Genomic DNA, 12086 nt, shown 5'->3' with positions numbered 1-12086 from the left:
ATTTGCCATCCACTATTCCGAAATGGAGCTCACTAATGCTCTGTATGCCAGCAGTGGGGAAATACATTGCATTCTCTCTGTTCAGAGAGAAATAAGCAGAGCATTTAGCCGGCTTCACCAAGATAGCGTGCTTCTTTACTTTCCTTTGCAGGTGCTGCATCTAAATGCAGAAAGTCATCAGAACCACAGAGAGCCCCACTGTCTGAATTTGCAATAGGTATGCAACCATGCTCACCACATCATGCAGATATAAAGGCCTGGATTCTGACAGTAGCCATGGTGTCTTTATTTTGCAACAGTTAGCTGTACCATCAGTACTTGAACCAGCACATCAAACCAGAGTGGCTACTGGCTGACAAGGACTATCCTCTGGCAATGTAGCTCATGACCCCAGTGCACAACCCAAGCGCATGTGGGCAGCATGCATACAGTGAGAGCCATGCTGCCACACAAAGTAGATTGAGCAGACCATTGGTATGTTTAAACATTTCTGCTGCCTGGACCACTCTGAAAGAGTACTACAGTACTCGGCAGAGCATGTTGTCAAGATTCATGGTAATCTGCTGTATCAGGCACAACTTTGCCAACATGAAGCACAGCCCTAGCAACAGACGTATGGTGAACGGCTGAGGTGGAGAAAGAAGAGGAGGAAGGGAGGAGGCAACCAACACATCCTCTTTCTCGCTGTCTGTCTGTGATAAGTTCATCTGACTACAGTTAAAAACCTTGTACAACCATCCTAGTCATATTGTGTTTTGGTGGGACATGGTCTTGCAGCATATGACAGTTAAACCTTTGCTTTGAAGGAGAAAGGAAACAGGGTGGAATAGCCTTTTTCTGACAGCTCCTAAGCATTTCTTGGCATCCAGCTTAACATTACCAGAGACCAGATGATATATTAACTGTACACACTCTCAGCTAGCGAATGGTGCATGTTGCAGGGATATCTGAGCTGGGTAAGAACTTTTAAATCAAAATTGAATGGGTGTGATTTATTTCGAAGGGGTCTACCTTAGATAATCCACTTCATTCTGTTCTTGTGATATAATTATGAACCAAAGGATTGTAGAACTCTGCCTTTTTCCCAATAGAGGAAATTGCTAATGACAATAATGAAGTAATAAAACGTAGGCTTTTCTCCAGATTTCAGCAAACCAGCCTGGCAGCAGTGGACTTAGCTTGTCATCTAATCAGCAATCTGGGTAGCTTAACCTCACAATAATGGCGCAGTATATGATGTGGCACTGCACCAGCCACAACAGAAAAATCCATTCTTGGTACTGCACCAGCCACAACAGAAAAATCCATTCCTCAACCCATTCATGTGGCACTGATGTCATCACAACTAAAATTACCCATATTTTTCTCAGTGCCCAAACAACAACAAAAACAGATATCCCAATTTTTTTTCATCAAGCCTGTGCCTCTTTAAGATATAAAATACTAACTTTGAGCAATAACAACAGCTTATATTTATGTAGTGCCTTTGCTAATAAAACGTTCCAAAGCACTTCACAGGAGCATTATAAAACAAAATATGACACTGTGCCACGTAAGGAGATATGAGATCAGGTTGGTAAAAGCTTGATCAAAGAGGTAGGTTAACTTTTAAGAAGTGTCTTAAAGGAGGAAAGTGTGGTAGAGAGGCAGAGTTGTGTAGGGAGGGAATTCCAGAGCCTAGAGCCTAGGCAATTGAAGGCACAGCCACCAATGGTGGGGCAATTACAATTGGGAATGTACAAAAGGCCAGAATTAGGGAACCCAGATATCTCGAAGGGTTGTGGGATTGGAGGATAGTACAGAGATAGGGAGAGGAAAGGCCACAGAGGGATTTGCAAACAAGGAAAAGATTTTTTAAATTAAGACATTGCTTGACCCAGAGCCAATTTAGGTCAGCGAGCACATGGGTGAAAGGAGAACGGAACTTGCTGCAAGTTTTGGATTACCTCAAGTTTATGGAGGGTAAAATGTGGGAGACCAGCCTGGAGTGCACTGGAGTACTTGAGGCTAGAGGTAACAAAGGCATGAGTGAGGATTTCAGCAGCAGATGAGCTGAGACAGAGGCAAAGTTTAGCGATGTTACAGAGATGGAAAAAAGTGGTATTAGAGATGGCATGAATGTGAGTTCAGAAACTCATCTCAGGATCTTATGCGACATCAAGGTTGCAAAAAGACTGGTTTAATCTCACACTGTTGCCAGGGAGAGCTTGGCTTCAGTCTTCGTAATATTTAATTGGAGGAAATTTCTATTTGTCCTGTACTGTATGTCCGATGAGCTACCTGGTAATTTATTAACAGTGGAGGAGTTGAGAGAAGTGGTGGTGTTGTAGACCTAGGTGTCATCAATATACATGTAAAAGCTAATGCTGTGCCTTAGCATGTTGTCGCAAAGGAGCAGCATGGAGATCAGAAATGGGAGCCGGCCAAGGATTCATCCTGGGGGGGGGCACCAGACATAACAATGCAGAAAAAGGAAGAGAAGCCATTGCAAATGATTCTCTGGCTATGATTAAATAGATAAGAATGAAACCACATGAGAGCAGTCCCACCCAGCTGGACAACAGAGAAGAGGCGTTGGAGCAGGATGCTGTGGCCAACCAATAAAAGGCTGCAGATGGATCAAGAAGGATGAGGAGGGAAAGTTTACCTTTGTCACAGTCATATTGGATGTCATTTGTGACTTTGATAAGAGCTGTTTTGGTAATGAGGCAGAGGTGGAAACTCGCTTGGAGAGATTCAAACATGGAGCTGCAGGAAAGATGGGAGCGGATTTGGGAGGTGACAACACACTCAAAAACTTTGGAGAGGAAAGGGAGGTTGGAGACGGGATGATAGTTTGCTAGGATGATAGGGTTAAGGGTTGGTTTTTTGACGATAGGGGAGATGACTGAAGATTTAAAGGAGAGAAGGACAACACATGAAGAGAGAGAGGACCATTAACAATATCTGCTAACAAGGGGGCCCGGAGAGGAAGTTCGATGGTCAGCAGTTTATTGGGAATAGGATCATGGGAACAGGAGGTGGGTCGCATGTACAAGATGAGCTCAGAGAGGGCATGAGAAAGGATAGGAGAGAAACTAGAGAAAGATGCAAATTCAGTGCTAGGTCAAGGAGGAGAAAAGGGACATTTAGCCAGCCAAGCCAGTGGAAGGGAGGGTACATGGCAAAGGCAGCTGATTGGATTGTCTCAATCCTCATGACAAAGAATTCGTAAGCACCTCACACTTGTTGGAGGTGAGGGTGGAGGGGACAGGAGAGAGGAGTTTAAGAAGATGGTCTGCAGTCGAGAAAAGAAGCAGAGGGGTTTATCTTTGCATTCCAGGTAGTGAGCAGTTTTAGCAAACGAGAGGCATTTCAAATGTAGGGTATTTTTTATATACATAGGGTTTTGCTGCTACAGACAAAGAAGCTTTTCCTATTGAAAGTGCAATAAAGTTTTATCCAATAAAACATATAAGATAAGCTTCATAAAACGAAGGATGGTGGAAGTGTTTCTGAAAGAGCATTAAAAATAGTTTTAGAAAAATAGGAGCATATCACAATGTAATATAATTGTATGTGAAATAGAACAGTGACCAGATGGTTGCTAAGCTTTATGAACAGATTCTGTAACTAGGTATATTGTTTGGATGAGACAGCAGTAAATAATTATAGTGCAGTGTTGGCAGAATAACCTCAGATTGTTGCAATACTGTTATCTGTCTATCACTGACTTGATTTTGGAGTAATTTTTCTAGCTGCAAGGCCGGGCTATTGTCTGACATGCCTTCAGTGTTTCTGCTATCATTTAAGGGAATGGGTTACAGAGACTTGTGAAGTGCCAGGAGGCTGTCTCGTAGCATCCTGCACAAAAATACTGACATTCTTGTCCCTGAAGACAAGCACAACACTTTGTCAGTATTAATTCTGCAGCTTTATTTCCTACTGCAGCAGGAAGCCGGTCTGTGTGGGGATGTCAGGTTTGAAAAGGTCAGCACTGAATGGAGAATTGTCCATGCTTGAAGTTGTCTGATACGGATCTTCGTCTCTCACAGCTGAACAACTTCATCCCAGGTATCTCTGGCTCTCCTCCAGCTCCAAAATGATGCTTCAAGCTTCAGAACTGTATGGCTGAATTAGAAAAGCCTAAAGCCAGTTGCTTTGGCAATGATGTTCTTTTCTATCGCATTGTCACTGAGGTATGATTGTCTGGCGTTTGCAACTACATACCGTGGGGGTTTATTTAAAGCCATTTGTGCCAGTGTTTACTCAATGCAGTCTGAGTAACTGCAGTAGTTGGGTCAACAGTGTCTGCAAAGTTTGCTGTACATAACTAAATGCAGGCAGTGAGGCCCAGCGCAAAGATCAACTGAATATTTTCATTTCCAGAAGCCTGGTTCATTTTTTTTTTAGAGTAAGTGTTATTGAACCTTAGACATGGTTTTCTCAGCATCCTGGAAACTTGCGTGTATAGTGCTGTCATTCGCGGGGATTCGTTTGCAGTTCAGATACATGTGTTATTGTTGAGTTAAGTGAGAGTTTTTTGTAATTGTTGCCAGTAAATGCTAATCTTTCTTGTATAGCCACACTATAGATCTTACAGTCGGATAGTGTGCAGCAACAGTATATGAGTGCTTTTAAATATTATCACCACCATCAAATTAATGCTTTAACACGTTGAAGTGGTTATTTTTTGTATTGCACTGTCCATCGACAGTACGTTCACTCAGATAGCAGCATTAGATGGAGAATTCAACACCCACTCTCTGTTAGAAGATATCATGTTGATTTTTAAAAAAATATGTAATCAATTTTTATCCCTTTCTTTATGAATTTAAAGACTTCAAGAACACGGTTCTACTCTTGGCCCGACTGCTGTGTTCATTACTCGAGTGGTAGCTATACTGTATAAAAGCCAGTAGCATCAATCACTTATCCATTAAGTGCAAGCAGTCTGCTTGACCACTGAAGCTTGTAGAATGGGCATTGATCAGCCCTGCAATAGCTACTGCATGCAGTGCTACTTAGTAATGCAGCTGTAATAATAACATGTTCCAGATTTTCAGAATCTTTACAGACCTCCTCCTGTAAACCTTCCAGGGTTTGAAGTTCCGTCAAAAAGAACTAAAGGTAAAGGAAAATCCACGAAGATGGAAAGATTTTTCTTTTGCTGTCTTAATGAATCAGTTCATCTCTTTCAGTAATGGGCACTGCTGCAACCACACGTATGCTGGCATCTTTTTTTTATTAATGGTATCTTTAGTACAAGCTGTGTGTTTTTTGTTCCTTTTATTTAAGTAGCTTTGATCTCTCAGTGCTGGCTGCTGTAATAGCGGCTATTCATACTAGAGAACAAGGGCAAAATCCCAGGTGTGAGAACCCGGTCTTTGGATGAAACTCATTAAATGTTCATTTAGACCATTTGATGGTGAAATTCATGTGCCATCTCCTAATTACCATGCTTGCAAATGTTAAATTATAATGGACTTTTGCCCTTTGAACGGAAATAGTATAAATGTGCGTGCTTGCCTTAAATGCTTTTGTTAAATAGCCTTTTAGTAAGTCACTAATCACTTTGAACTATACACTCATTCAATTTTCAATCCAAGTGAATTCTTAAATGTGTAAAGCTGCCAGCGTGACAGCTGAATGCAAGAAATGTCAAAGTGGAGTAAGTTACCTTTGGTCTTAGGCCCAATCAATCAATTCTGTAGCAGATGGATTTAGATGGATTTGTGGCTAAATCGTCCCCCTTCCCCCTCCTGTGCATGGAACTAAGGCTCTTTGAATGGTGGGAGCTGGTTATTGCATGAGTATAAATGCGAGTGTGTGTATATGTGTGCAGAGTCTGCACGTACCTTCAGGAGCTCAGCAAAAGTTCAGGGTACTGTGAGTTCACATTGACTGGATTGTTACTGGCTGATGTACAGTTAGAGGTTTCAGTAATGTGGAGAGAAACGATGACTGTCACTCAATGTGTTTCTTGTAGGAAAAGTAGTTTCAGAATGTTCACCACTGCATGATAGGACTGGAGCAATGAAACAAGTGAGAGGGATTAGTACTGTGCAGGTGCAAAGCCAGGGTTCTAACACCGAATATCAAAACCTGCTGAAGTTTCCAGTTTTCAGAGTTTATGAAGTATTTCATTGTAAGATTATAGCCATAGCTATAGATTCATAAAAGTGATACATTTTTGAGGTATTTGTAGATAAAAAAGAAAATTGTTTAGTGAATCATTACGAATGTTTTGGTTGACTAATCTAAAACATATGTAACAAATTTCCTGGCTTCATCTTGGTCTTAGGAGTAACAAAAGTCTCTGGTGCAACTCTACACTGGTCATTGTTGCATTTCAATGTCACTGTAACCTGAGAAAGATTTTCTGTAAAAGGGACTTTACGAGTTTACTCCTGTTCATTGTTTATTGCGGCGGTTTAATTTGTTCATACAGAATTTCACATCAAAACTGTTCTTTAATGAAATTTGTACTTTCAGGGAAATTCTTTTGTGGTTAATAAAGTTTGAAACTCCAGAAAATGTCTTTGTTTTAACATGCTATTAACCACTTCATATAGTCCATAAGTTTCATTATATTCAAACTGATTCTTCTAATTTGTTCCACTTTAATTTCAGATCACCTGGTAAGAGCTGGTGAAACCAAAGATACTCTTGTTTCCTTATTGTGATCTCAAGCAAGCTGACATAATGAAACTCTCACCAGTTATTCTGCTTTTGACCGTGCTAAGTGCTGAATTGATAGGAGTCCTTGGTTCAAGCTTAAAACCACAGCGGTTTAAAGGACGTGTGCAACGTGATCGAAGAAACATCAGACCCAACATCATCCTTATCATCACAGACGACCAGGATGTGGAGCTTGGTAAGGATGTTTTACTATTATTTCTTTGATAATTTTCTCCCCTTCGCCTCTCCTGAATACAGCCATCTATGGGTGCCAGGTGCCCACTGATATTAGTATGCGAGCATTGGCAATTCACACTACCAGCCTGTTTGAGTATAGGGAGCGTGACAGCTAAGTCTAATCCCAGCTTTACCTAATATCTACTTGTGCAGTTCCATCAGAGGACACTGGAAGGCAATCAGGAGCATGAATTGTAGCTGATTTATGTATCTTAACCAAGAGACATTGAGGCTAGCATTCCAACTGTCACCTTGACTGACATTAGCTAGCGCAGCACAAACCAGGGACTGAGCCAGGGCCTTTAAATTGGGTATGTTTTATTTCTTCATTGGCTATTCTCACTGGGTGTAATTTTGATTTGTGTGCTAATGTAAATGGGTGATAGTGAATATCTAAATGGATTTTTATTTCCAATGAAGTCAATCAAATCAAAATAAAAATTGAAAGCGATATGAAGTGAGTTGCTGATTTGCCATTGGCCAATTTACACTATTGCACAAAATCAAAATTGGCCCACAGTGAGTTATTAGGGAAGCCTAGAAGAAATTGGCTCGGTTTTAACTGTCAACAAAAGAAAAATTGGATGGAGTGTGACCCAATACTGCCTGTTCCCATCCTGGGAGTAACAGTTAAAATAGATCTCTTAATTTTCTTTTATGAATGTTTCAGTTTGATTCACAGGTAGGAACTAACTCAGCCCCATTAACATATGGTAGCAAATAGATTCAAATAAAATATCCAGACTGGTTACAGTCATATTCTCACACACTACATGTTTTCTGCTTGAGGTAATCATGAGATCCCCTGAAGTGTGAACACATCAAGCTTGATATTGATCCATATATGTGTCAATTTATAGTATTTAAGTACGACATTCTGTCTCTACACTGACACAGCTCTTGTTAAATTGATATTATCATTCCCAGCAGCATTGGAAATTTGATGCTTTATTACTGACACTGGAAAACTGTCAGCACTGATTTGTACTTTGAAAGATTGATTGCTTTTTTCCATATGTTGATATATAAAGATGAATTGCTGCTAAAATAATAGCTCATATATCTGAGTGCACAGCTGGATAGTTCAAATATCCAAATGTCTCATACAACCTCATAATGTGCATGATAATAAATCTATTGATCAGCTTGGAAAGCATAGTTTGATAAATATTGGTGGATGATTCCAACTATGGGCAAAGTGGAACACATGAGAACAAGAGTTACTCTCGGATGTATTACAAAGGTGTATGCAATTCTGAGCTAGTCTGGGCCTTGTTGGTATAAATTGTGGCACACAATTCCTACCTAATCTTTCATTTATCTCATTTGTTTGTCAAATGCTCTTGTAAGTGTGTATTTCTACATTTACCTAAGGATTTATATAAATATATACATGGTGGACATAAAGATAGTTTTTACCAACTTGCACTCAGTTTGGAACTCTGCATGCAGAAACACATGTCATGTTTTGAGGTTAATTACCTATATGCACCCCCAGGTCAACAGACCCAAAGGGCTGTGCGCGAACTGAAAATCCTGTGTGGCTTAATGACCTCCACATCTGAATTCCTGATGTGTGTTCTCTGCATATAAATCCACACTTAATTCTTTCATTGCCTCAGCCACTTGTGAAAGTGAAAACGTGATTTCATACAAGATCACAAGATAAGAAGGGAATGTCATTTGGTCCATCTGAGCTTATCCATCCAAACCATACAATACAAATTAGGAGCAGGAGTAGGCTACGTGGCCCTTTGAGCTTCCTCCGCCATTCAATAAGATCATGGTTGATCAGATTGTAACCTCAACCCCATGTTCCTGCCTGTCCTGATAATTTTTCACCCCTTTGTTAATCAAGAATCTATCTAACTCTACCTCAAAAATATTCAAAGATTCTGCTTCCACTGCCTTTTGAGGAAGAGAGTTCCAGAGGCTCACTACTCCCTGAGAAAAAAGTTCTCCTCATCTCTGTCCTAACTGAATGACCTCTTATTTTTAAACAGTGACCCCTAGTTCTAGATTGTCCCACAAGAGGAAACATTCTCTTGACATCCACCCTGTCAAGACCCCTCAGGATCTTAAAAGTTTCAATCAAGTTGCCTCTTACTCTTCTAAACTCCAGTGGGTACAAGCCCAACCTGTCCACTCTTCCTCATAAGACAACTGTCCATTCCTGGTATTAGTCTAGCAAACCTCCTCTGAACTGCTTCTAACACATTTATATTTTTTCTTAAATACGGTACCAATACTGTACACAATAAGCCATATGTAGGCTCACCAGTGCCCAGTAAAACTGAAGCATAACCTCCCTACTTTTGTAATCAATTCCCCTCACAATAAATGATAACATTCTATTAGCTTTCCTAATTACCTGCTGTACCTGCATACTAGCCTTTTGTGATTCGTGCACTAGGACACCCAGATCCCTTTGAACATCAGAGCTGTGCAATCTCTCACCATTTAGATAATAAATTTATTTTTTATTCTTCCTGCCAAATGGACCCATTTCACATTTGCCCACATTATACTCCATTTGCCAGATCTTTGCCCACTCGCTTAACCTATCTATTTCCCTTTGTAGCCTCCTTATGTCCTCTTCACAATTTACTTTCCTATCTATCTTTGCATCGTCAGCAAATTTCGCAACCATACTTTTGGTTCCTTCCGTCCTTCGCATAATAAAAATTCTTCAAAATACATTTGGAGTCACAAGGTACCAACAACCAGAACCTTGTCCCAAACTTAGCTCAATACAAATATTTCAAGTTTAGTTTAGTTGACAGCATAGCTGAGGAGGTGACAAACTACGTTTGAACAGATACAAATTGTATAATTTCCCATCCATCACGACTTCGCCATGGTATTCGGCACAGTTGACCATGTCGCTCCATCATCTTTCTGTTGACCAGCTCCGTGGCCTGCCCTCACATTCTATTCCTCTCTATCAAAAATATGTCATGCATTTTCAGTATTGACTTCTGTGCCATGTATGCTTCACCCGCTTGTATGAGATGCTGAGTAGCCTAAACAGTGGTCCTTATAGGGATGCTGCTGCAGGCTGTTCCAGAAGTGAGTCATAGGGTTATAGAGCACAGAAACAGGCCCTTCGATCGATCGTGCCTGTGCCGGCCATCAAGCACCTATCTATTCTAATCCCATTTTCCAGCACTTGGCCCATAGCCCTGTACGCTCTGGTGTTTCAAGTGATCATCTAAATACTTCTAAAGTAGGTATTGAGCCTTTGGAACTCTCTTCCTTAAAAGGCAGTGGAAGCAGAACCTTTGAATATTTTTAAGATAGAGCTAGATAGATTCTTGATTAACAAAGGGGTGAAAAGTTATCAGGACAGGCAGGAACATGGGGTTGAGGTTACAATCTGATCAACTATGATCTTATTGAACGGCGGAGCAGGCTCAAAGGGCCGACTGGCCTACTCCTGCTCCTAATTCGTATTGTATGGTTTGGATGGATAAGCTCAGATGGACCAAAGAACATTCCCTTCTTATCTTGTGATCTTGTACAAAATCACATTTTCACTTTCACAAGTGGCTGAGGCAATGAGAGAATTAAGAGTGGATTTATATGCAGGGAACACACATCAGGAATTCAGATGTGGAGGTCATTAGGCCACACAGGATTTTAACTCACGCACAGCTCTTTGGGTCTGTTGACCTGGGAGTGGTTAATTAACCTCAAAACATGATATGTGTTTCTGCATGCAGAGTTCCAAACTGAGTGCAAGTTGATAAAAACTACCTTTATGACCAGCATGAATATATTTATATAAATCCTTAGGTAAATGTATAAATACACACTTACAAGAGCATTTGAGAGGTATAGATGGACACAACAAACAAATGAGGTGAAAGAAAGATTAGCTAGGAATTGTGCGCCACAATTTACATCAACAAAGCCCAGACTAGCTCAGAATTGCATATACCTTTGTAATACATCCCAGAATAGCTCTTGTTCTCATGTGCTCCACTTTGCCCACAGTTAGAATCATCCACCAATATTTATCAAATGGCCTGAGAAATGTTTGTAGAGCTGGGAGGAGCAGGTATATACTTTCCTCCACTGGATGCACTGCACCCTTTTAGGCTGGCAACCTCCAACTTGGCTCAGTCATAGAACTGCTATATTTTTGATGCCTCACTTTGGCAAGCTACCTGGATTCGTTAAGCAGTCCCGCTAGCATAGCCCCACCTTCAATCTCTTTCTGCTTCATCCTTAGTTCATTCAACAACACTCATAGAGCAGGCATGCCAACCATCATTTTTGTCCAACGTACAGAATGTTACGGTTATCTATATTGAATTTCATCCATATAAATATAAAAACAAAAAACTGCAGATGCTGGAAAACCAAAACAAAAACAGAATTACCTGGAAAAACTCAGCAGGTCTGGCAGCATCAGCGGAGAAGAAAAGAGTTGACGTTTCGAGTCCTCATGACCCTTCAACAGAACACTGTTGAATGTTCTGTTGAAGGGTCATGAGGACTCGAAATGTCAACTCTTTTCTTCTCCGCCGATGCTGCCAGACCTGCTGAGTTTTTCCAGGTAATTCTGTTTTTGTTTTGAATTTCATCCATATAATCAGCTGCTTGTAGATTTAAGCCAACTTGTTTTATAGTTTCTTGACGGCCACTTCAGATGTAATTGCATGCGCACCCCAATTTGGTATCACCTGCTAATCTGATTGCTTCGCATTGATCTTCTGAATTCAAGTCATTAGCATAAAATAGAAATGGTGGTGGGGGGGTTGGTGACAGGGGGGGCATCATCAATCCCTGAAGCACTCCATAGTATTCCTTCACCTTACCACACATTATTCTGTTGCTTCATACCCTTGTTATTCCCTTTTCAGCCGTTGTTTTTGGAATCTCCTACCATTCTAAAGTTAGGTGGTTGCTTGTTAGCAGAATTCTTTCAAATGCTTTTTGGAAGTGCAAAACACAATGAGGCTTTCCACTGTTTCAGTTGGAATATCACTTGCTCAAAAAATTCAAGCAGGCTGCTTAGACAGAACTTACAGCACCCCCCTGCCGCCAGCCATATATTTACAATGGCTGGAACTTTCCATCCCCGATGGCATGAGGTGTCATGTCGGGCGTGAGCGGACAATATGGCAGGAATACGATTTAATGATGTTGTGAAACCAATTTATGATCATCCGCTCCGCCTGTCA

General features: G+C 40.8%; 1 protein-coding gene across 3 annotated transcripts in view; it reads left to right on the top strand.

The window, feature by feature from the left end:
- The window catches only part of sulf1 (sulfatase 1), a 421690-nt gene that overhangs the window by 201495 nt on the left and 208109 nt on the right, over positions 1–12086 (top strand). For all 3 annotated transcript variants that reach the window (XM_041189449.1, XM_041189450.1, XM_041189448.1), the window contains one exon: positions 6613–6856. In XM_041189449.1, coding sequence (XP_041045383.1) covers positions 6685–6856 — 172 coding nt within the window. In that variant the 5' untranslated portion in view covers positions 6613–6684. The remainder of the gene's footprint in view (positions 1–6612; positions 6857–12086) is intronic.

Source organism: Carcharodon carcharias, chromosome 6 (genome assembly GCF_017639515.1).
Source record: "Carcharodon carcharias isolate sCarCar2 chromosome 6, sCarCar2.pri, whole genome shotgun sequence".
In the NCBI taxonomy this organism is placed as follows: domain Eukaryota; kingdom Metazoa; phylum Chordata; class Chondrichthyes; order Lamniformes; family Lamnidae; genus Carcharodon; species Carcharodon carcharias.
Note: the sequence above shows the minus strand (reverse complement) of the source record. Positions and strands in the feature narration are given on the sequence as shown.